The 25,230-nt window shown below is 43.3% G+C and overlaps 1 protein-coding gene across 9 annotated transcripts in view; it reads right to left on the bottom strand.

The window, feature by feature from the left end:
* The window catches only part of CNTN4 (contactin 4), a 239,861-nt gene that overhangs the window by 97,232 nt on the left and 117,399 nt on the right, over positions 1-25,230 (bottom strand). For all 9 annotated transcript variants that reach the window (XM_032447184.1, XM_032447186.1, XM_015875246.2 and 6 more), the window contains one exon: positions 18,018-18,156. In XM_032447184.1, the coding sequence (XP_032303075.1) occupies positions 18,018-18,156 (139 nt within the window). The remainder of the gene's footprint in view (positions 1-18,017; positions 18,157-25,230) is intronic.

The following is a 25,230-nucleotide window of genomic DNA, read 5'->3' as shown; positions in this document are numbered from 1 at the left end:
GAATTCATGAAGTACATCCAGTATAAGTGATAAAAATCCTCTCCCTGCTGGCAGTGGGGGAATTGGGTCTGCTATGGATGCTGAGTGGTGTCTATGTCCCAGCTCACTGCTGCACCGGGTACAGCCAATGCAGAATGCTGTGCTCGACAGGTGACGTGTGACAGGCAGGAGCCTGATGGCTGAGTTCAACAGCAGTGTCAGGTATTCCTCTGAGATGTAACGAAACCGTAACAATCCAGAGGATCCCCAAAGCTCAGACGACAGTTAGAAATAAGTCTCTGCTCTCATAAAAGCAGGCGTGGGAGAGCTCCGGCATTTGAAATGGGGACAGCTCAGAGCCAACGACTCCATTTACGGGTGACCCGAATACCTGGGGCACTGTGAATCACAGCAGGGTTAAACGCATCCGCCCCAGCACAGAGCGTGGGGTCCATCAATCACGGGAGGTCAGGGCCAACCCCGGCAGCTGCTTCCACCCAGCCCTGCAGAGCCAGGAATTGGTCTCAAAACCCTCCCAGGCTGCACTGCAGCAGCAATGATTTCCCCTATTTAAATGCCAGATGATTAATTATACCAAATGCCTAGAACATTTTATTTGCAAAGTGCTAACTTGCTACCTGCTCCATACACGCCAAAGCAGCGCGTTTGCCTCGTGCCTCGCCTACCGGGTCTAGACACCCTGGTGCAGCATAATGAGTGCCTTGTCCTACAACAAAAACCTCATTTAATGCAATGTAATTGGTGTTATCTTCGTAAGTCAACAGCACGATTGTAATCACAGATGTTCTCTTCTGTATATGATAAAAGGAATTTATCTCCACTGCTGCAGAAAAATCACAAATTCCTTCTCCAAGCAGTGTTCCCTGAGTCATCGCAGCTGACATCAGGAGAATAAACAGATAAACTCACCCTGCTCTGCTGAGGTGATATCAGCCCGGGATGGTGCTCTGAGTAATTAGAACAACAGCACCGGGGCATCTCGGCCATAGGATCGGTTACAAAGATAACACAGAACCTGCTGCGTGCTCTAGCACTGAAATAGGAGGAATCACCAAAGGGATGCTTCTGAGAGGTGCTTTTAAATGTATAAGCAACAAACAATCTTGTTGTAATGTTTGGCGAGTTAAGCTCCAGCCCTGATGAAATCAGACAGTACAGTTCTATATCTAACCACAGAAACAAGGGATTAAACAGGAAATTAAAATACTGGTGTTACTGCTAACACCACACGGCTGTTGCTACTATTGGGCAGTAATAAAAAAAAGGCGTGCTTTTCTTATTAAGGTAACAAAGACACACATACTGATTTTAAGAAACGAGTAATGAACTTTCCCAAAGGTTCTGAACAACTGCTGTGCAACACGAGTGTGTGTGTGTGTGTATGTCAAACAGAGCCATTGGAAATGAATAAACCAAAATGGCACGACTTAGAAAACTACCATAAACAGTTCACCCCTATCGATTTAACTATGGAATCTACACAGCAGCACTGATCCTTGCAGGAACTCACAGTTCTCACAGATCTGAGCTGCGACCAGGAGTACAACCATCACGATGGTAGCATCTCACTGCCAATCCAGCCAAATCCCAGCACTTGGTTCTTCAGCCACTAGAAACCTTTTCCTCAGTTATGCTCTTCACGTTCACATAACAACATTGCAATAACCACGCTAATATCTAAACTAAGTCTCTCCCCTTCTAGTTTAGAACCATTCCCCTTGGTCCTATCACTATCAGACCGTGTGCAATGTCTGTCCCCCCACTGTCTGGCCAAGCCTTGGCACAGATGCCATCGTGAGTACAAAGCTGCTCCAACTGCAATCCATCACCCTCCCAAGGGCAGCAGATTCCTCCAGTGCTGGGTGTTCACCTGTAGAGCTATTTGTGAACAAGGCATTATAAATGTTTCAAAGGCCTGTTCTAATTAGCTATTGATTTATTAATAAAATTGGAGATATTGATATAATTGCCTCCTTCCAAGCAGAGCTCATATCATTATTATAAGATTTTCAGTTGACTATGATGGGTACTATAAAGTGGATATTAATAAAAAAAAAAGCTGAAGTACTATGTTTGTGTGTATATTTCAATTAAAAAGTCACGTATTTCCTATCTGCAGCACCTTCTTGATCTTCAATAGATTTTACTCTTTCATATAATAAGAAAAGTGGGTAGAACACAGGCTAACAGATCCTCCCCGCCCCAACAGTGGGCATTAAGATGCTATGGAATACTCACATTGAAAAGCCCTGAAGTCTAAGGAGAGAGAACTCCCTGCAGCAATAACCTATCATCTCCGCATCATCTATTGCTCGAAAAACAAAGAGAACTCCAGCAACACGCACCAGCTCCACAGTGATTGCAGAGCCCAACTCAGCAGAAACATCGCAGCTGAAAGGAGCTCTGTACATCACCTCAAGCCTAAGTGTTCTCTATGCAGGTGACAGTTCACCAGACTCAGTCCAAAGGAAACCTCACCTTTGCTGGCTCTTACCCAGCTATTTATGGAGCAGTTTAGGCAGCAGAAGTTGTTCTCAAATATTCATGAATAAGCAGTTCAAGCTGCCAGTGCCCTGTGAGCAGTGCTGGTGGGTAATGGTGCTGGCAGGCATGTGAAACAACTACTCACTGTGTCACTGGTCAGAAAACATTGCACGGTGCCTGGTTTGTCAGCAGGCCACTGTAAATCTGTTTGTTCTGGGTCACACGTACACGTTTTGCAATGATGGCAAGGAAGCAACATGCGCACACAGATGCATTGTAGATGGCTTTGGCTCCACGTTCAGCTCCTCCAGTAGCAACAAGAAGGCATGCAGCAGCATGGAGCTGCTGTGTGAGGTGCTTAAACCATGCTGGCTGTAACCCTGGGTGCAGAGCTGCATATTGCCATGACTCACATCAATGACCCCACGCTGCAATGCACACAGCCTCTGGCTCTGTAACCCCAGCTTTGGCAGGCTGCTTCACCAGCACAGCTCCAGTCTCTCATTTCTATAAGGAGCCCATCAAGCCAACTGGGCTGCAAGACTGGTCAAAAGAGATTATAAAAGTGCGTGTAACTTCACAGCATATAACTAACACTGTAGCCCATGGCAGGAGAAACTTGCACTGGCTCTGGATTTCCAAGTACAAACCATGACTATTTGGAAGAGCAAGGGATGCCTCTCTGGGACTTGTACAAATTGCCTGCCCCCCTGAGATGGCCCACTGTCCAGCATCATGGTGCTGAGCCATGCATGCAGAAACCTCATTGAATTTCCCACTGCTGCCAAAGCAATAAAGTGTTTAATCCCCTAAACAGGATCCAGGGTTTTAATCCCCAGGTGGTTACGTTCTGTAAATGGATTTAAGGCGTTTGAAGTCTGCTGCTGGGACACCAGCCTGACACCTCAGCTGGCATAAATCTCCATCACTTCACCGCAGTCAGTGAAACATCGACTCAGGGCATGTTTGAGGAACTGCCCCTTGAAGTTTTTTTAATCAGTATTTACATTTTTCTTTTATTATTATTACTTTTTTAAGTGTCTCTGCAGCTCTCAGCAGAGCGGGTACAAAAAGGCACGGCTGCTCTGCAGCACTCGCAGAGATGCCTGAACATGAGCACAGGGTCCCACACAAATCCAGCATTAACCATCAGTGCTGCCAAATGCCAACCTTAGGGCAACTGAAATCAGGCTCCTGGAGATCAACTGTAGGAATCAAAAGAGCAACTGGGAGCACGATTCGTGCAATTTGCCCACAGATAGCACGTGTCCTTTTAATTTTTAAAACATGTGATGAACTTTAAGTAATGCAGCAGGGATGAAAAAACAGTGTCAAAACTCTGACTTTACGACTTCTTACACTGTGATGAAGCACCTTTAGAAACCTCTCCGACTGACAGCATTTGCAAGTAAAATCTTTTCTCTACCTGGTGTAACACTGCCAGGCTAAGCTTTCAGGCACCTCTACTGGAGTGTTTCAGGATGGTAGGATAGCCCCTGTGCCAAAAGGAAACTCAGGCCTCACCCCTCAGGCAGACTCTGGAAGGAAATCTCCTTTTTAATGTGCTTCTTACAGCAGGAGGGAACTGCTCCCTGAAGCACAGACCTCAACGCAATATAAGGACATCAAAGAGCAACAGCTGCCAAAGAACTCCAAAAATAAGCATTCAGTTTTGGCTGCTTATTGACAATTCTAGATCTTCATACAGAGAAAACAAAGGCTTCAAACACACTATGCATAAGAGAGTGAACTGAGATCAAGTAGTTTAAATTTGACCTTGACCCATTGGAAATGATATTTCCTACAAATGATTGGCCAACAACCAGCATCATTGGTAGCACCATGGCCACCAAACTGTCAACAACAGCCTTTCCACCAATGGAAGGCACCAACAGAGGGCTTGCATGGGAGGAAGCAGCACAAACGGCAAACCTGAGCCCTGGTGGAGAGGGTACTTTTAGCACTGCGTCACCAGGGAGATGGCAAACAAACACAGTAATTGCACCTCAAGAGGAAACAGAGCTGGTTGGCCCCACGAGGCGGCTCTTGTTTTCATGTTAGACACGGGACATTAGAAAAAGCTCCAAAGAAACATGCTGCAATAAAATGATTACTGAAATAAAAGAACAAATTAAATATCAACAAGGAGAGCAAGTCAACAGTTGAATGGAATGGAGATGAAGTGTTTTTTAAGAGAAAGTCATCTGACCAAGGCCTATTACTTCACAATCATGAGCAAATTTATTTTGTCATTCAACAAGAAATTTTATGTTTTACCGTCTGGATGTGGCCCAGCACGATGAATCAGTCAGTACATAACGCCTGCTCACCTTGCAGCAGCAGGTGGCCAAAGCCATTGTAACAGCTATACAATAGAGTTCCAGTGCAAACTAATCAACGTTAACTTTTGCTGTATTTTAACATGAATAATGTCAAACATCAAGAAGACAACGAAAGAAAAGCTGGAACACATTACTCATCCGGATGCTGCGACCATCTGCAGCACTGGCAACTGGAAGCCAACCACTGCCAGGAGAGTTTGCTTGTTTGCACTGCTTTGGTTTGGTTGTTGGGTTTGGGGGTTGGTTTGTTTGTTTTTCGTAACCTACAAATCAGAAGTTAAATGTGGGAAAATCAGCAAAAATCGTATCATTTCATTCCAGTGACGGGAAGGCTTCATGGGGAACCGAAATAATGTGCACTGCTTCTGCAGTTCTTTTATTACTATTACAAAAATAATGGTTTTCTCGCTTTTGAAAATTAAGGATTATACTGGATTGAGAACTGCACTACAAAGAGCCAACCAATTGCTACTGCTGGCACCTCACTGGCAACCAGGGACTGCTGCAAGTCCTCAAAGGGCTGCAAACCTGCCCCTGGCCAACGCATGACGTGAATCTCTGCCACTCTACAAATACAGAATGGACTTCAATGGCAACCAACCTGACTGAAGGCCACGAGACTTGGCAGAAGCACTGCAATTCAAAGGATGCACTTGAGCTAAGCAATTAAAAATTAAAGGAATATAATAATTTCTACATAAACACAGTCATTTGCAGCCCAGCGACAACACCTATTGCATGCTGCTGTATGAATGAAAGTACAGCTCTGTATTTAGAGCAGGAATTAACTGCACAACAGTCAAGCTGTTAAAGTCATGTGCTAAATGCTGACTTTGCTGTCATTTTAGCAGGTTTTTGGTCCTTGCAATTAACATCTCCTAATTGAATAGATTTGTCACTGTATTAAATTAACTTCCAATTAATCACTCTATCCTCCAATGAACAAACTGAAAGCTGGTAAGATTTTTGTTTGCTTGTTGGCATTGCCAAAATTTTAGCTTCCTTTGCCCTTAGAACTTTTTCTTAACTACCCAACACAAGTGCACCATTCACCTCTTCCAACCAAGAAAAGGCGTGCTGACCAACTGCTGCAGCAACACAACTTTGTTTACCCCTTGGAAAGAATTAAAATCATATCCCTACTACTAAAGAACAAACATGTCTATGGTACAAAGAGATTGCTCTTACATGCGCAATAATGCAGTATTACCCTCAAATACAGATCACTTTCCTCCTGTTGGTCTGTCCCGAGGAGAGCAGCACACACCTCTCCTGCTGCCATGGCCTCCGCTCCAGTGCCAATTCACAAAAGCAAAACCTCTTCAGAACCAAAATAAATACTAATCTTAAATTCAATGTACCCTGACAGCAAATAAGTTTGCTGTGCTTACTTCAGCATGAATAAAAAGCCCGCAAGGAGACTCCTACATAAGAGTATATTTACAAGTTCCATTACCCACTGGAGAGATTGATGTAATAAACCTATAATAAAAAGCCCCATGTTATAGATTTCTCTAATGTTTCTTATCAAACAGCCTGTATTATCTTGGCTTGCGTATTCAATTTAAAATAGGTTTTCAATAAGTGCCTCAGAGCTAGAGGTCATTCTCACTTAGTTCCCTGCCACACGGGGATGCGTGCTGTCTTTTCCTGCCCTTAGAATCTAAAAGCTGTTTGCAGCTCGCTCAAGTGCAGTTTACAAAGTAGACAGACAGAGAGATTAGAGAGAACAAGCGAGGGAATATATTATCTGTACATCTATTCATAGCACACAGCCCCAGCCAAGGCTGCCAGGGCACGGGCTCCATTCTGCAGTTTATTATGGAGCAGGAAGTTGTAGCTGTTTTCTCATGAGAAAACAAGAACACAGGGAGTGATTGCCACTGGTTGTGCCTTTTCTCTGCATTCTGGGGCTGCAGCACAGTGAGATGTGCATGGGGAAGGAAGAGAGCCCACAGAGTTTGCTAAGTTTCCTGCATCAACCACTTGCTATGGCTTCCTTCCTTGTAATCAAATCCTCTTTCATTAACTGCCCCATAACAATAAAAGGCACCAACTCCAGGCCCTGCTTTTTACACAAAATGAATAAAAGTGGGGTTTTTTGGTAGCAGTTTGTAACTTCAAGGGCAATGACTTCCAGCAAACTGTTAACAAAAGCCCCACTTTGGGTACACACATGCAATTTGGGCACTCTCACCCTCCCCTGACAAAGCTGGGGACATAGGGATGACATCTAACTATAAAACATAAGGGCAAGTGGGAAACAGAATTACCATCTGCATGCCTCACACACACTGGGAGCACACTGCTTCCTCTACTTTCAAACAAACACCTTCCTTGCTGACTATTCCACCCTGCTAATAGCTACAGAGCACTGCAAGCTCTGAGAGGTGTCTTAAAAAGTCTGAATTCACTTGCATTCGCTTTGGTCAGCTCAAATAGACGTTTATTGCTTCTATAACACACGTTACTTTTCTCTTGATTGCTTTTTCCATGTCACCCAATAGCCTCTAAAAGGAAGAGCACCAACCTTTAATGCATCATCCCATACAAATTATAGCAAAGTAAAATTTGAATCCTTGCTAATTTAAGTGTTATTTTTACTACTAATGTGAATCCAACCCTAACAAATTAAAACAGGAAGAATTAATTGGATATGCAAATGAGATTATTCAGTATATAAATCTAATTACATACCAATTTGCTTTAACAGCATGAAAAGTTTAAAAAAAAAAAAAGTTCTTTGTGAATTGATTGTTTTAAATAACCACCTGTAGCACAAGAAGCAGAAAGGCTGTGCATTAGAGTACTCATTGTCAGCACTGCTAAGGTGATGTTTGGCAAAGATCGTCACAAGCACTGCAGTGCTGGGCACCCTCCTTGCTCCTATAGTTTACCGTATTGCTTTAGGAGTTTTCAAACATACACTGAACAAATCCTGACCTCAGCTTTGCCCAGCAAGGGACAAAGAAAGGCTGTGGATGCCCCATCCCTGCAGGCATTCAATGCCAGGCTGGATGTGGCTCTAGGCAGCCTGGCCTGGTGGTTGGCAACCATGCACATAAGAGGGGGTTGGAACTGGATGAGCATTGTGGTCCTTTTCAACCCAGGCCATTCTATGATTCAGTCAGTGATTCTATGAAAAAGGGTTGATTAGGGAAACACAACATGCACAGCACGCACTCAGCCTCCATTCAGGTTTCTCTGTCACCTTTAGGAAACAAAAGGGGAAAGAAACAATGAGCGGAACAGCAAACTGCAGGGAGGAAAGATTTCTCCAGGGGAAATGACAAACAAACCTTCATTTTGAGTGTTTTGTGTTCAAGAAACAAATTACACAGATAGGCAACTGACTTCTTTGAGCAACTTCTTGTCAATAAGAGTAAAAAATGATTAATGAGATCGCTGGGATTAAGATACGGAATAGCTGACACCATAATTAGCGCCCACCAGGGCATCTCTGGTAGAGGACCCAACCACCTGCTTTCAGTGCCTCTATACTGAATTCTGTCATATAACTCTGGATCAGTGATTATGAATTGGGTCTCTAAAACTACCTGGAATAAACAGAATTAAAAATACTCTCCAACAGATGAGAAATTGTTCAGTGTTTTCACTGGGATATCAAGCCAGTATTGAGATCACCTTATCAAAAGCACGGTTCTATTAGAGAAAATTAATCAGAATTATTAAGGTTGGAAAGCACCACTGAGATCATCTAGTCCCATCGCCAGCCCATCACCACCCATGTGTTCCACATGAAATCTGTACTCTGAACTAGATGTATTCCACAACCAACTTAGAGATGTTTGTAACAAGTTAGGGCCATATATGGTCAAAGGAATAAGTGTTTTCATGAGAAAAAGCCCCTGGCAGTGACTATGGACAAGGGGTCGGCTCAAAGTTCATGTGAGCATCCAGGCTGCACTGCACTGAGAGAGTCTTTTGGCTTCCCTTCTGCTTTCCCACGCATCATCATTTTGGTGCATCTGATTTCAGACAAACGAGGTTCCCTGGTACGCAGCTATCAGTGAGTTTGTGTTCTCTGCTACCTGTGGGGTTCTGAGAACAGCAGCTTTATCCAAATGCATCGCGATCCCATTCCAGCAGTGCCTGCAGGCAGCATCTCAGGGCTCATCGCTGGGTACAGAATAACCACTGCACACTGCAGCCCTGACCTGGGGTGAGAACTGGTGCAGACTTTAATAGGGCTGATCCTCCCGTGAAGGACGCCCAGCACTTCTGTAGGGAAATCAGGCAGCTCTGTAATTAACTAACCCCCCCACACACCTGACTCTGCTGCTTTGAATGCTTGTGCTGAGCCATAAACACTCAGTTTGGAACTGCGTTATCAAGCAGGATGCAGTTACACTTATGTTTGCATGCATTTTGCTGTTTTTCAATGAATATAAATAATAATAATAAATACTGTGCTGATGTCTACCTGTCTCTGCCACAGAGCAAAGCTGATCTCATTTCTAAAGGAAACACTTGAGACCAGCCTGGTGGTCATCTGGTGAACACAGAGGGTATTTTTGTCATTTAGAATCTCTATATGGAGTTTATTTGCAGCATTTATTGTAATTTTGGATTGCACTGATAATGAAGGATAGCCTGAGTTAAGCATTATGCAGATACAGAGACAGGTAACACTTTCCCATGTCCTACAGAGACAGGTAATACTTTCCCATGGCCTGGCTAATACATTTTTCATGTAAGTACAGACTGGATACCAATATACCTGTACAGTAAAACTAATACATTTTTTATTACGTTAAATGCTTCATGGGCAGCTGCACAGTAATGAAGGAATTTACATGAGATCTTCCCAAGTCCTCAGAAACAACACAAACAGTTTGTACACTCCCACATCTTCCTGTACCCAACAGACGATGACTGCAAGAGAGAAAGCCCTCCTCCTGCTCAGCATCACTGTGTCTTCCTCTGTGCTCTCAAGCACTGCTGAGCAAAGAAGCTGCCCAAACTTCGCTGTTTTCTCCCACTTTCCCATTGCAGCACACAATGGGAACAACAGGCTGAATCCTGGTGGCTGCCTTTTACTTGTTTATTTTTTTAAGCTATCCTATAGCATCTATCAAATTGCATAATGTTCTTGCTAACCTCTGTAACGCCGTCTGCTATGCTTTCATGTATCCTTTTGTAAGCTCTTTTAAAGGAGAGCTGTAAGAAAGCACAGAACGCCTGAACTTAAAATAAGACATGGTGGTAAAGCTTTACTGGCAACGGATGCCACAATAAGGAAAGCTGAATTAAAAAAGAAGCACTGAAAGCCTCTGTCATAAGTTTAAACACAACACCTCGCCGGAGCTGTGAACTCTGCTGTTGGTTCCAATGTGTAAAACCTCACAGGCTAACAGCCTCTAACAGATCAATCTTGCAAAACACTGACAAGCACATTTCGTTCCTATCGCTGAGAAAAGCCAACACCACGAGCACATTTTGTACACAGCAAGCAGGTTTCAGAAACAGCACGGCCACATCTGAGCAAAACACCAAGTGTGACAGCTGTCGGAATGAACTGACAGCGCGACCTCAAAGAAAACTTGCAGAGTTTGGTTCAAAACAATCAGAAAAAGAAATAAGGAGAAACACGGTTAATTGAACTGCTACTGCCCGCAGAGATGCCACCAGAACCGAAGAAAGAATAACTACCGCTGCTCCAAGGGAAGGGTGAAGATTTCCCTTCTCCAAATCCACAGCTCAGATCCTCATCTCCTGTGCACTATTTCAGTGTGGTTCAGCAACTCTGGGCCTGGCCAAGCTGCCAAGCTACAGCACCAGGACATTGCCCTACTTACACACTGTGCTCCACTGGCACGCACTGCAAATGCTGGCAGCTATAGACAGGCGTGCCCTCAGTTTCTTCATCTTCACAGATTTTCTATGTCATTCCTATTCCAAAATCAAATTCACCATTTTTGGCTGAGAAGACACTCTGCAGCTTAACCCAGCAACCCAGCACCAAACTACCACCAGGAACAGTGCTTCCTCCCGCTGACAAAGCCCTGGGTTATAAGAATGAGCTCTAAATCCTTCTGCAACACCACATCCAAGTGCGTCCTTTTCTTGCGCCCTGCAGGGGCTTAATTAACGTGACTAATGCCTGTCAGACCTTGTTCTTTCATGAAGAGGGAGACAATCATATGCTTTGCCTCACACTGGGATATGCTATTTGTAATACCTGTTTGCATGCATTTACATTAAAAAAAAGAAAAATAAAAAAGAAGAAAAGAAAGGAGACAGCCGTATGCTTTAAATGTGGTCTGGATGATGAAGCTGAGCTCAGAATGCCTCCTTTCAGCAGCATTTGGTGGCTCTGCCTTGTGCTTGCAATGCAAGCCTGGTGCACTCCCACTGCTTTGCTATCCTCACCGCGGCAAGGGGCAAAGCTCCTGCAATTTCTGTAATTCATCATTCACATACGGCTCCTGCAGCCGGAGTTGCAGAAGAGGACATGTTTGTAAACAAACATCCATCACAGCTGCTTGCTCTCGCTCCTATTTTCTTGCCCTTTCACCCTTTTTTGCTTATTTTCTTCTGATAAATACGGCTGCGGATGGGTAACCGTCACCTCGTGCAGCACTGCCATTGGAAACAAAAGGGGTGCTGACTAATTACAAGATTATACAGAGATTTGTGCCCAGTGGGGAAGATTTAGCTAGCAGACAAATACTGAAATCATACAAAAAGACCATTGGCACTGACCCACAGCACCACAATGTTGGTACTGTGGTGCATACATTGGTGCCAATACCACACAGCAAACTCAACATTCACCTGCATGGCTGGAGCTATGAGCAATTACAAACTCTGGAGAGCCTGTGAGACAGGCGTATTAAATGAGCAATAAAATGCAACTTAATGGGGTCGCTGTTAAATTAGTTTCAATTATCAAACCCCATTTTAACCAAATGAATGCCTGGCTTCCATCCAGGATGCACATCATTTTCGTGGAAAGGTGCTGCGTTCTCCCCCTTCCAGCTCATCAATGACTTGTCACTGCTTTGCCTTTCGTCGGGGAATAAGTGCCATATTCTCTACTGAGTACATGAACATAACAAGAAAATAAAGAGAAAACAGAAACATGCAAGTTCAAGAAGAAACACTTCTAGAAGACAAAAAAAAAGCAAAAGCCGGCTGTTAAAACTTCTGATGAAGCAAAGTCAATACTGTTGAATTTTGGAAACCTCCATGCAGTCCGTTTGCTATTTAGTTGCCTGAAGAATATTTTCAGGACACTCTGACAACTAAGACAAGACCAAGAGAACCTCTTCTAGTTTCAGAGTTGCCCACATTTCCTTCTCTGGGTATGGTTACAGAGTACTTGCCTGTCAAGCACAGAGGAGCTTGGAGACCTTTCCAGTGGTGTCCTACAGGCATCAGACCTCTGTTAGGCATTCAGGGGACCATAAACTCAGGATAAATTCAATCACAACTGCAATGTTAGCTTAGAAACAGACTGTTGTTTGTTCCACATGTAATTCTCCATTCAAGGGGCAGCACAATTAAAAAGAAACATGAAATAGTTTGTTTGACACCAAGAATTCAGCAGCAGTTCTTCAGAAGCCAAGGAAGTGTGCATCTCATCTTCGTTCCACCCATGCATCCAGCTGTCTCCAGCCCTTTTTTATCTCCTGCATCACCCCCTGCCTTTGCACCTCAGGAATCCCAGCCATCAGCCTGTCTTCTTTCAAGTCCCTCTTCAAATATTGTCTATTAAAGCCCACACAGCACGAACCTTGAGAAAATGCCATTTCACATGGATCATCCTGAAAATGGAAGGAGAGTGAGTGCTACAGAAATAAAGCTTGATCTGGCTCTCAGTGAGTGTTTCATCTCCTCTGCTCACACAGACGGGAAGCTTTCAGGGCAGATATAATCTATTCCTCCAAGTTCTACAGAACACCCATTGTATGATCTGCCTTCTGTGAGTAAAACAAAAATAGCATTCTGAACTTTGTTAGGGACCTTCTTTGCATTCGTGGAATACGAGCTACATGACGGCAGGGCAGATATCCCAACAACAATCGAGAGGAAGCCACCCCAGTCACACTCAACACATTCAAAACCTCCTTATACATATTGCTTCTCAACAATGCAAAAAGGACATGGGATGTTTTATATACAACAAATTCTGCTCAAACAGATGCACTTTTCACAGGTTAAACCTCAGAAAAGCAGAATTAAGACACATTGAAATATTAAGATAGATATACTTTTCATACTGACACCTGGAAAGTTTAATTAAGTTGAAAGTCACCAACCTCAGCTGAAGATGGCTGGTTAATTAGTTGCCTGTCTAATTGATTATCAACTTTTGCAGTACTCAGTTATAAATGGTTGTAATGCTTGCCTTGCTTCACAGCCTAATTAATGGGATATAGACTATTTAACAATCATGTGTTGGTTTGATTATGAAGTTAAATACATGAATTTTACTGCTAAATAACACTTCTAACATAAAGAAAAACAAATGGAAGCACTACAGCGCTAACACGCAAGTTCTTATCTTTCAGCTTAATACTCTGCAAAACTCTTAATAAAGAGCCTGTGCACCACAAGCGTTACCTGTCACAGCATTTGATCAAACGCCCCCAATAAACCAGCATTAAATAATATTCAGATGAGCGAGCTGCACTGTAACATTCTGTGCTCTATTCATTAAAGCAGCATTCATGGTGAGCAGCTCACTTAAGTTTCCATGGACTGACTCGCAGCGCAGACTGCTTTACAGGAGCACATGAAAGCATCCACATTGCTGAACTGCCCATATGCTACAGGACACAGAGCCCTAGTGACAACCAGGAAGGGAAAATATCTTTGCATGGAAACTTCTGCATGTAGTGAATACATATATCAGTGTTTCTAGCAACATAGCCTAGGATTGCAATTCATAGTGTTAAGGTTAGAAAACACCAATCAGACTACATAAACCCACGCCAGAAGATGGAACAGGAGTAGAAGCAAACCCCAGTGCCTGGTTTGCATTGTCACTCTTACCTTCTCATTCTCCTCAATGACCATGGAAAGATTGTTAAGACTACAAAATGAGGTCCCTTTCCAATAATATTTACATTTGCTAAGAAATATTTTACCTCTAGAAACAACTGACTCAAATGTCACACATGGAACATTATAACGTTTCAGTCTTACTGTCCATAAAGAAGCATTTTGAGTCCAAATTCTCTGTAATTTGATAGATGCGTAGAAAAGTAGGTATTTTTCTAACTACCTAAGTGAGATTTAATTTCAGTACCTACCTACTAATTTAAATGCAAAGAAGCTAAATTGAAAAGAGGCATCATATAAAATGCACAGGGGATCAATACACAGACAGATAAGTCAGAACATCTGCTTATATAAACGTCTATATATTCTATTTTATTTTAAGCATATCATCTTACCTCAATAATTTTTCTTTGAGAAAGATGTAATTAAACTTGCCCAGATGGACTTAGGAGTTAAACAGAGAAAAACATTATGTACCTAATCATCTGCATGTGAGAGAAATGAATTACACTGATACTGTCTCTAACTTTATAATTTGAGACATCATGGCCTAAATCAGAGTTAGGTCACACTTAGCGAGTGCTTTGCTGATGGCGGATCAGGGGCATGAAATGGGTGCAGACCAATCCTCTGCAATCACAGAAAAGCTTGTCGTATAATATCTAAATAAGCATTCATTACATATAATCGCATACATTTTCCAGCCTCCTCTCTACAGCTGGATGATACTATAGAATCCCATCTGTGGCTAAAAGCCTTGCGATATCAATTTTCATTTAATTGTTGTGCACTTCAGATTTAATTGCTCTTACCTCTTAGCTCTTCCCCTTAGAAGTTTTTTCCCAATTTGACTTTATTTTCCTCATTTAAACTGACCTCTTTATCTCCACACAACAGCAGTAGTTCTTCATGCCAGTTTGAAAACCCCTCTAACATGAAGGATCAAGAAAGATTATATATAACATCCTCATCAAGATGGCTTCAAGGTTTAATACAAGGCATGAGCTTGCACATTTTTCTATTGGAAATCCCTCCCTAAAGCCTGTTCATAGAGCTTGCAGAGCTTCTCCCTTATGCTAGAGGAATGCTGGACGGTTCTGGTATGAATTAAGGACACTTGAACTCTACTTAGCAGCAGAAAGCACAATGAAAGAAGGGCTTTCCTTGGGAGGACTCTAGCCTAAGCGCTCATTACAGACTTGTGCCAGCTCCAGCATTACCTCCACTGTGCCCTTCAGGAATCCAAACTACCCAATGTTATCAATGCCAAACTATAATATTCCTCTCATTGCAGGAAGTTCCTGTCGAAATGCCTGTTCAGGAGGCAATGCTCTGCACCTCCTCGCAGAGGCAATGTAAAGCATGTTTTTAGACACATCAAAGTTTTCTGAAGTAAGACTGGCGCACTCACATCACTGATCTCCAGTAACACATTCACTGAGATGGTAAGGTCATATGATAGATGGCCAGTACTTTATTTTCAGTAGAAAACCCACACTCACATGTTCTCCTATCTGACTTCTTTCTAAGCCACTTGAAAATACAGGAGCTTGGTGAGCAAAAACCTCAAGTAATTCAGAAAAAACCTCAAAGTATTAAGGATGAGCCTGATCTCATCTGTATAAACCTCTCACCAACTTCATTGATAGCTTTCCAAGAGCCAAGAAGCCAAGGGCCGCGCTACTAATAGGAGTCATTCAGAGCTTTATCTATTCCAAGTGCTGTGCAAACAGTAATTAGGCAGAAATGCAAAGTGCTGCAGAACTGACCAAAATATAAATTAATTAATTATAGAGCGGCAACAGATTAATCACTTTCTAGCTAACATCAAAGCACCAGTCACGGCAACTAAGCAGCATCAGAAAAAAGCACTGAACAAAATGAATTGCCATATCACTTACAGAAGACCAACATTCAATATGTACAACTGCTTCTTGGCCTAATTATTTATATTCAGACATGAAATCTAGCAAAATTTCTTCTGTACATAACCTACATCTGTTTGGACAGACACATGCATTCAAATTGGCTTGTAAATATTCATCTCTGTAGGAACTTCATTTGTAACAGATTGGGATGCCCAGATCTCACTGGAATTCAATGGGAACTGGGGAAGAGAGGTCCAACATTTCCTGAATAATTATCCCTTGTTTGACGTAGACCAGCTCTGCTGATTGCATGTCATTTTATGCTTCCTATTTGCGCAGTGATCAGTGTCCACGCTTAACTTAAGCCTTGTATTGTTACTAAATTTGCCTATGCTGTATCAGCTTGTGTTATTGAAGCCACTCCAACCTCAGTGTTCCAAGCAGATACAGCCACCACTGCGCCTTCCCCTTCACAAACCAAACTTGTGGAAACAGAAGCATCATTAAGGGGATGCAAGAGCAGTTTGCTTATTGAAGCTGCTGTGTTTACTAAGAAGAAAGGAAGGAGACCCCTGCTTGTGCTGAGCAGAGATCTTTGTTGGTGAAAAGCAAGAGTAACACAAGGGCAGAAAGCAGAGCCTGGATGGCTGTACAGGAGAGCAGGCCATGACAGCAAAGCAGAAGCTCCCCTCAAAGGCTGCCAGGCTCTTTCATCCTGTACCAAACTCTACGTGGATCTTCACAGGATAAATCACACCATAAAATATGCACAGGTAACGCTTTTCTTCGAGCAGGATTGCAGCTCATTAACATGCAAATAAGACCTCAGCAGTGAAGCTCATTGCTACGATAAGCTAAAGAGGGACAGACTTGTGTAAAAAAGCAGGAAATTCCCTGTCAGGTTGCCCTGCACATCACAGCTGCGCTGCTAGGCCCTGTGGGCCAACCAGGTACAGGCCTGACTGCCTCTCTGCTGCACCACCCACAAAACAAAACCATCTCACTCACTGCCCACTGCACAACTTGCACTGAGTGTCTGGGACTCCTCATGCCACAACTCAGTAACAAGAGACTGATGTGATGCTACGAGGATACTCAACGCGTGGCAAAGAAGAGAAGAAATGCTGTTGCACATTCTGCTGAAGCTTTCATTTTGCTGACCTTAAACTTTCAGCAACAGATGCCTAAAATATCAAAATTACATTACAGAAGTACTTTCCATGCTTTTGTTTTTCCATGGTTTTGTTTATTTGCTTGTAATAAAGGCTCCTGCTCCCTGCGCTCGCACAGCATAACTTCAGGAGGGTTACAGCTCCCGGGTAGCGGTGGCACTGCATTGCAGAATCTCTCTGCATCCAATTTTCTGCCAGCTCACAAAATGTCATAGCACATTTAGGAAGACTTGGAACCAAATATCAAAAATAGGGGCCAACATGTACCGGAATAAAAGAGCTTTTGCATTCTGTAGAGCCAAGCAAAAGAAAGTAAATGATATTAGAAGCAGTTTGTCATGATCTAATGCTGAAATAAGGCCCTGACAATGATCACATGGAAAATGCGCACAAGTTACTAAACAAAACACTGAGTGTGAAACAGCAGATAAATTAGTGCAAACAAGATGAACACCAAAGTGACATATGCATTAATTAAAATCTAACAGCCCCCACTCAGAACAAAACACATCAGAGAACCACAGCAGTGGCAGAGCCCGTGGCAGCAGAGCTGCTTGCCTGGCGTGAGCTTTGCTGGCCCTTTGTAAACCTGAGATGTCTTCAGGAACTGCTTCAGCTACAGAAAAATGGTGTCCGTCAGAAATTTTTTTGTTGAAAACAGTGCAACTCTCAGGGCAAAAGAAAAAAAAAAAGTTAAATACAGACAGCTGCAGAAGATGGTTTTATTGATGAAATATGTTATTCTAATTATTTGCTAAATGAAGTGTGTTCTTAGCTGTAACACTCCTCATAACACCGCTTTAATGGGATTTAAAGTTATACTCTACGTAGGTTTAATTGGGTGTTGAAATACTTAGCACTGAACGTGAGAAAACAATGTTTGTCAACAGCAGCTTGGATTGGGAGACGGACAGAGCAGAGCTCTGAAACGTGGAGCTTCTGCTGTGCTGATATAGTTCAGCTGGCTAAGAGCATCAGTGTCATCTGAGCAGCAACCTTTGGTACCACCAGCCATGGAGCAGAGCCTAGTTTTGCCATTTTGTCATTGGAATGTAACATGCAGCACACTTTTTCTTTGGTGCCAACACCCTAAAATAGAAAGTTTTAAAACAATGCTTTACCTGCAAGGCACACCATGAATGATTGCAGCACGAGCAGCTCCCATAGCAACCTCATCTTCAGCTTCCCAGGGTAGAGGAGACAAGTTCGGGAACTGCAGAAGAGAACCAGGCTCCGTGGAAATTTTAGGCCACTTTTAATCTATGAAAGAGAATTAGTGAAAGAGTAGATTAGACCTAGAATTGCTGCCCCTTCCATTTATTGAAAATTCATTTTTCTTCCCAGGAAAATCACATCTTAAGATCAAGAAAGAAGCTTTCAAAAACATTAAGAATTGAAATCATTCTGAGCAGCAGTAAGATGAGCATTGGTGTGAAGAAGAGGTAAAGAAGCTTGTCAGGAGAGATGCACAGAAGCTTGCATAGGAAACCAGCTCTGCAAAGCGAGGCTCCAGGTGAGCTGGGCACCAGCACAGGATGCTGAGATGCAGCCCCAGGTCTGTACCTTGCTCACTTCTATCATCACTCTGTCATCTATCTTGACAGCAGACTCACTCACTGCCTCTCTGGGATAACTAGTAACTAGTTAACCCTGTAAACTACAATTAAGAAGAAAGTTGGTAAGAATCACTCTCGCTTCTCTCCACAAATGCCACCCTGAGGTGAAGCAGACCACCTCTCCAGGCAATGCTTGCTATGTTTTGCTCAATTACAATTTGTAAGTAGTTGCAGTTTTGGAGCAGGGAATCTGAAGATGCTCTGCTAATCACTGCAATATATCCCCAATCCCAGCACAACGCAAGGCCAAAAAAGTCTCTCTCATGAAGGGAACATTTTCCAGAGCAAGCATTTAAATATTAAAAAATAAATAAATCAAGCCAGACACACATTCTTATAACTTATTTATATCACTGAAGGCTGGAAGTTAAGGAGCCTTCGTGCTTACAGGACAAACTGCATGACTAATAGCATGTGAAGGGCTATCATTAGAGGTCTCCGCTTGCTTTTGTGAGATAAAATTGATAGGATTCCTCTAATAAAGTCAGGTTGAATGCACTGAGAAGACTAAGAATCTGTCTTCTGATGCAATTTTGAAGAGGGTAGAGATTAATTGAGTATATTCATCTCTTCTCACGCAGACTGATTAGGCTAGCTGGGGTTAGCAGGAAGGCCTAATCAATGGAAACTAATAACATCTTAAGTGAGTGATTAGAGCATTAATTATTAATTTTTCTAGGAAAATGCCATCATAGACCTTTATATTGATTTACAAAGTTAAGCAGTTACTCTGTGTTTACTGGGAACTCAAGAAATGTATTTGTTTGCCCTCCTGCACACTTGTACAAAAGCTTTTTCCTCTCTGCACCAAACTCTGTTGGGTACAACTGTGCCCCTACAGGGGACTTCCACCAAAGGCAAAAAGCTTTCAGTGCTACACTCACATCAGTGAGTCTGCAGACAAATCCTATATTCACCAGCAGCTGCTGAAATTCTTTTGTGCTCTTGTTTTCCCATGTACTATTCCCATCAATAAGCCCATTGTGTCACTTAAAAGGCTGCTCTTCATTACACCATAGGGCAATGCCTTATGGAAACTCTCCTTACTGCAATAAGCTACCTGGGACTGAAACAGAACAATCACTTACAACCACTGATACCAAATTTAAAACACAAGAGGTACAGCACTTATCAACTTAACCTGCTGCCAGGAGCCCATGGAAAGCAGCACAGACCTGCCAGCCTGCAGGAAGGCCAGCTAGCGCCACTAAGAATATCACAGTGTCTGACCACAGCTGAGCAAAAGGGCTCCATTTATTCCATGGGCTTTGAGGGCAGTGCTTCTGGAGAGGTAATGGAGATGAGGAACTGTTGTTCTTCATGGAGAGCCATAGAGCAGGCCGTCCTGTCTATAGATTCCTCATGTTCCTCTTCATAGAATCACCAGCGTGGAAAAGACCTACAAGTTCATCCAGCCCAACCGTCAACCCATCACCAATAGTTCTCACTAATCATGTCCCTTGACACAACATCTAAACGTTCCTTGAATACCTCCAGGGTCGGCAACTCCAACATCTCCCTGTGCAGCCCATTCCAGTGCCTGACCACTCTTTCGTATATCCTAATGTCTACCCGCCAGGTTACCTATTTCATTCCCTTCTTTTCCACTGACACAAGAAAATCCTCAGTCTTCACCTCCTTACTGCTCCCTACTGCTGCTCCTGCTGTCCAACTCCTCTTGTGGAAGGCTGCAGCACTCTGCCCACTTACACCTTTTCTACTCACAGCTTTCTGCAAACTACTTTATATTCCATTCAGGAAATCATGCTTCTCTAAGCATTTTAAAAACCAATACAAAACACTTCCAAAGTATTAATGTAAATTAGTTTTTGGCTTATAAGGGTATTAAAAATAGCAGGCTCGCTCTTTCTTCCCAGGATGATTTTGCACAGTCACTGGGTCTTACTTTCAGACAAAAATAAAAGCTATGCTAAAAATATACATTTTCAGTACTCAGCAGAGTTAATAATTAAGCCAACTGAAAAAAACTCCAAGTCTTCCCTAGTGTTTGGTTGTTCAAATACACTCCACAGGACCAGCAGACATCAGAGTCACGGATGTCCTTCAAAGAAAAAGAAAGCAGGTTCCCTAACATTATCATAACACTCAACAGTGTGGTACACGAAGTTTCCCTAAGAGAAATGCTGCCTGTCATATCATAAAAAAATAGCAAAAAGCAAATGAGATGATCACCATTACAAATATTTTCCTAAGGTTAAAGTACAGCGGTATTCGAGATGCTGCTATATTTCTGTTTCTCATGATAGTTCCCCATTTCACATGTGAATGACTCCAATCTCAGCAATATTTTCCTGTAAACATAGCTGCTATTCATATCAGTAGGCTCCTTGTTGAAGCCTCTGTAAAGAAAAATGTTGAAACACTATTTTTTTTATGGTAACAACTTTGGGAAACGCAGTGCTTTTACATGAGCAAAAGATATATAATTGAACAGATCCTCCCCATCTCTAAATGTTTTCTGACTATAACATCCCAGGGGGTTTTGCTTCGCTTCTAAAGCACTTCAAAATATTTTATTTCCAGAAAGAAGTGTATGCAGTTTCAGCCTTATTTCTAAAAAGACAAAAATGAGAAGTGCTTGCAGTTTGGAAGCACATCCCATTAGAAAACATACAGGCAACGGCACAGATGTCTTCCTAACTCTACTTTCAGCAACGCATCCACTGCAAATTCTTCTGCAAGGCACCTCAGTCTATGATTGGGGTTTGATGAAGAAATTACGCTAAGAATTCTGACCATAATAGGGAGTGAGAGAGGAAAAAAGCATCTGCAAGGAAAGGGGAAGACGCGGCACTGAGGCCATGACAGTGGTTGTGGTGGTGATGGTCGGACTTGGTGCTGGTAGTCTCCTTCAACATTCCTGATTCTAGGGCTCTAATTTCTGTGTGGAGGCAGCTCTTATTGCCAGTAATTTCATTTGTGTTTTTAATGAGTAGCACATCTGAACAAATAAAATAGAAATATAACAAAACAATAATAATACGGTCAAGGTGTAAGGATGCATTCAACACATGAAAAAACATCCTTTAGATGGAACTTCCATCTCTCACTCTGCTGCAGCCTCCAGCAGAATGGTAAGAGCCCACTTCACACTGCACAAGCTCCCAGAATGTTCTGAAGGAAAACTTTCAGAACTTGTCTCTGGCCCCAAAGCACTGCAGCAGCAGCAGCAAGAAGCCTTAGCAACCAGCTCACGTTTTTCTTCTGCACACCAGTGCACTACACGGTGCCAATTCTGTGAAACTCCAAAATAAATCACTGTTAATGAAGCATGCTGTACATACAGACAGCAACAGGCATCTTTTAATCACCTAAACAAAGAAGAGCCAGAGGTAAGCACAAAACACCCCGAGCACCAACACACGAGCTGCCAGTGGATGCAGCAGCACCTTGCCCTGCCCAAACTTGCAAAGCATTACCAATCTTTCTAAACTGAAATGCAGGATTATCAAAGTAGCCTTCAGACTTGGTGCAAAAAGAGAGTAGAGCGATGCGCTGCCCCAGCCAGCGTGGAGACTGACATAGGTTCCCTCTAATAAACAGCCAGAGACCTGCAAAACTAAGCATCCAGTTACAGAGGGTGCCTAAAAAACTGTCCCCATAAAGTTGGGGTCTTTGCAGTAGGACTGGTTTTCACGTGCACATCACTGGATTTTTTCACTGCTCAGTTCCTTTGTGGCCCTGAGATAAATATCAGCCTTCCAGGAGCGGCCCTTTTGCATCGGGAGAAGAAAAGGGAATTCAAAGGGCATCAAGGGGAACAGAGGGGAGCAAGAACATCTTGCACTGCATTCACAGCATGTCTGTCAGATCCTGATCCATCTCAAACTGCTTTGCTGAAATTATCCCTTCCGGAGCTGTGCTTATACACAGTTCATGTATTAGGAAATATATACAGGTGTAATGTGCATGATAAAACATACACATACACCACGTTTCTGAGACATGCCTATGATAAATGGCGATGAAACGCTTCAAAAAATTAATTCTCTAACAAGAAGATTGAGTAAAGCAATGCCGGTTGTTACATTCTGTTTTGTCCTCCGGGCATTTGTTCCCATCCATGAGACACAGGTTTCATTTCAGTCTACCCAGGAAGCTGCAGCCCCTCAGCACACAGGCACTCCCAGCTCGCTCCCCTTGTTTGTATTGGTAGGGCAGCCCTTCTCTCCCATGCAGCACCAGGTGTGCATTGTGCCAGCAGCCCCTTCCTGACCTGTTAGCTCATCAGCTCTTACAAGCAATACACCTCCTGGCCTTACACACGTACACATATGTGATTTAAATGCAGTCTAGAAACTATGCTGATACCCAAGCAGTCAGATAAGAATTCAGACACACTCCCAACGTTCTGCTGTGTTGCAGTGTTGCCCACACAGCCCCAGCAGTAGCAGCGATCCGTGCCGAACACTGCTATTCCCACCTGCACAGCACCTCCCGCTTTGGACTGCAAATCACCAGTGATGAAAAAATGGCAGTAATTAAAGCCTTTTAATTACGAGTCACTAATTACCACACAGTACCCTGTTAGAACCCTCGCTCTCATCCCCTGCCCCCAGCAACTGCCCTGTAAAATGTGAATCATTTGTGAGCATAAACAGCAGCTCATGGTAAGGAGATCTGGGTGACAAACCTCAATTAAAGACCTGGCAAACCTCAACCCAAGCTGCCGGTGTTTATTAGGGATCACTCTGTATCGTTCCACCTTTTCCATGGAAGGGATAAATCAAAACCACACACTGCAGACAGCATTGCTCATCCTGGAGTGTGCCCAGAGCCTCACAGCTCACAGACCCACACAGTCCCATGCACAGAAAGGTTTGGGAAGTTCAAAACAATCAGCTACCTCCTAATGCCAACTTTCAGGATGGCAAAAAAAGTTTTATTTACAGGAGGCCCAGGAGGGGAACCAAGCCCTGGACACAAACACATATGATGAGGAGCACTTGGCCTGGAATGCTGTTTATTATCCCATTCCCAAAGTTTCATTTCCACATTTCCAAAGGCAGTGCTGATGCCCTGGCTATGCCCTGAGTCTGAACTCAGCCGTTCTCCTGCCAGCTGCAGCCTATTTTTGGTGCTCCATTTCTCACCACGGTTACATAAGAAAGCACAGCTTATGGTGCGAAGCCAAACGCTCGGCTGTTTGTGTGAAGCTGAGGAACCCACGCAGTGAGGTAATACAGCAAAATAAGAGTACTCACAGAGTACTGACCTGCTTTTCCTCTTAGATGTCCAGAGAAGGCACAGAACTCCTCCTGTGCATCCCTCAGTGTTTTCCTTACAACAGAAAACGCTGCAATCAACACTCCCTTGGCAAATCTAAAGGTACATCTGGATTACATCCCTATTTGCGGTATTTTGCTCTCCAATAGCTAAATACCTCAAGGTGTTTGTTTCATAATAAGGCAAGCTGCTCCCCCATAGAAACTAACAGGAAAGAAGGTAAATGAAGATCTAACTCTCACAGTCCTACAGAATGGGTAATTTAGCATTGACGTCAGTTAACTGGAATGGCTCAGATCTTCACTCTGGACTGAAGACAGCTGTCCATCCCCTCAGCCCATCAAGCACGCAGCCAAGAGGAGGCCTTAAAGGATGGATGGACCCATCTGCTGCAGGGAGCTCAAGAATCCTTATGGTCCGGAGCAAAAAGAAAGTGAGTGCTGCTGCTCAGGCCATGATGTCAGTGGGGGTTGCTCTGAGGTGGAACTCAGGGAATACATAGGCTGTAAGAGAACACAACACATCGCACTTGTAGTGCATTGAAGCATCACTAGAGATTATAGCTGCAGACAAGTGCAGATGAAAACAACTGCCATGGGCAAAACAACTGAGGGGATGGCCAAAAGCTGTGGCCACCAGAAGCCCCTGGCCTGGACTGTGCTCACACTGCAGAGCAGAGGGTTGGAGACAACCCTGAGCTGCTTTACACCAAGGAGCAACTTGGACATTGATTCTTGGCAGAAGATGCTTCAAAAGCTTCATGCTTGCCCACAGGTAAGGGGAGGGCAGAAGTGCTCAGGCCCATTTTAGGGCTGACAGACCACCCCAGGCCAAGCATTGCACAGTGACCCTGGTGACACCTCTGTGTAATCACTGCTATTATGTGATACACTCCATAATGCAATCTTTTTGCTCTGATTTAATTACTAAACATAAAAGGAAATAAACTTCAGAAGGAAAACAAAGAAATTGCACTGCGTGTAATTTATGGGAGCTATTCTTCAGCTGAATGCCATAAAACCCTGCGTGTTTATGATCCCCTATTAGAGGGCTGAAAACACACTTGCATTTGCTTATATTGACTATGCAGATTATGTGATATTGCCGCTTTTTTTCTGCCTCTGCCATTTTTCACAGGAGCAGCGTATTTGTTTAAAGACATCCTTGCACAAAGGCACAAAGCATTGGCTCCTACTAAGAGGAAAAAAACAAAGCCTGGCTTAGTGATCCTCATAGCCACCGGCTGCTGGTTAGGAAGCAGCACGCAGCCAGCAAGGGAATGCAGGAGATGGGGGCACAGTGCCCAGTTCTGCTCTCAGTCCACCCTAACATATACTGGAAGAAACAACTCCACGGCCAGACAGAACAAGACCCAGCTCTGCAGTGGATAACGATGTCAAATGATCTGAGCTGTGCAGCATAGCAGGAATGGTGAGATGGCAGCGGCAGGATTTATTGAGATATCATGCTA

The sequence above is a fragment of the Coturnix japonica genome, chromosome 12, assembly GCF_001577835.2.
Source record: "Coturnix japonica isolate 7356 chromosome 12, Coturnix japonica 2.1, whole genome shotgun sequence".
Lineage (NCBI taxonomy): Eukaryota > Metazoa > Chordata > Aves > Galliformes > Phasianidae > Coturnix > Coturnix japonica.
Note: the sequence above shows the minus strand (reverse complement) of the source record. Positions and strands in the feature narration are given on the sequence as shown.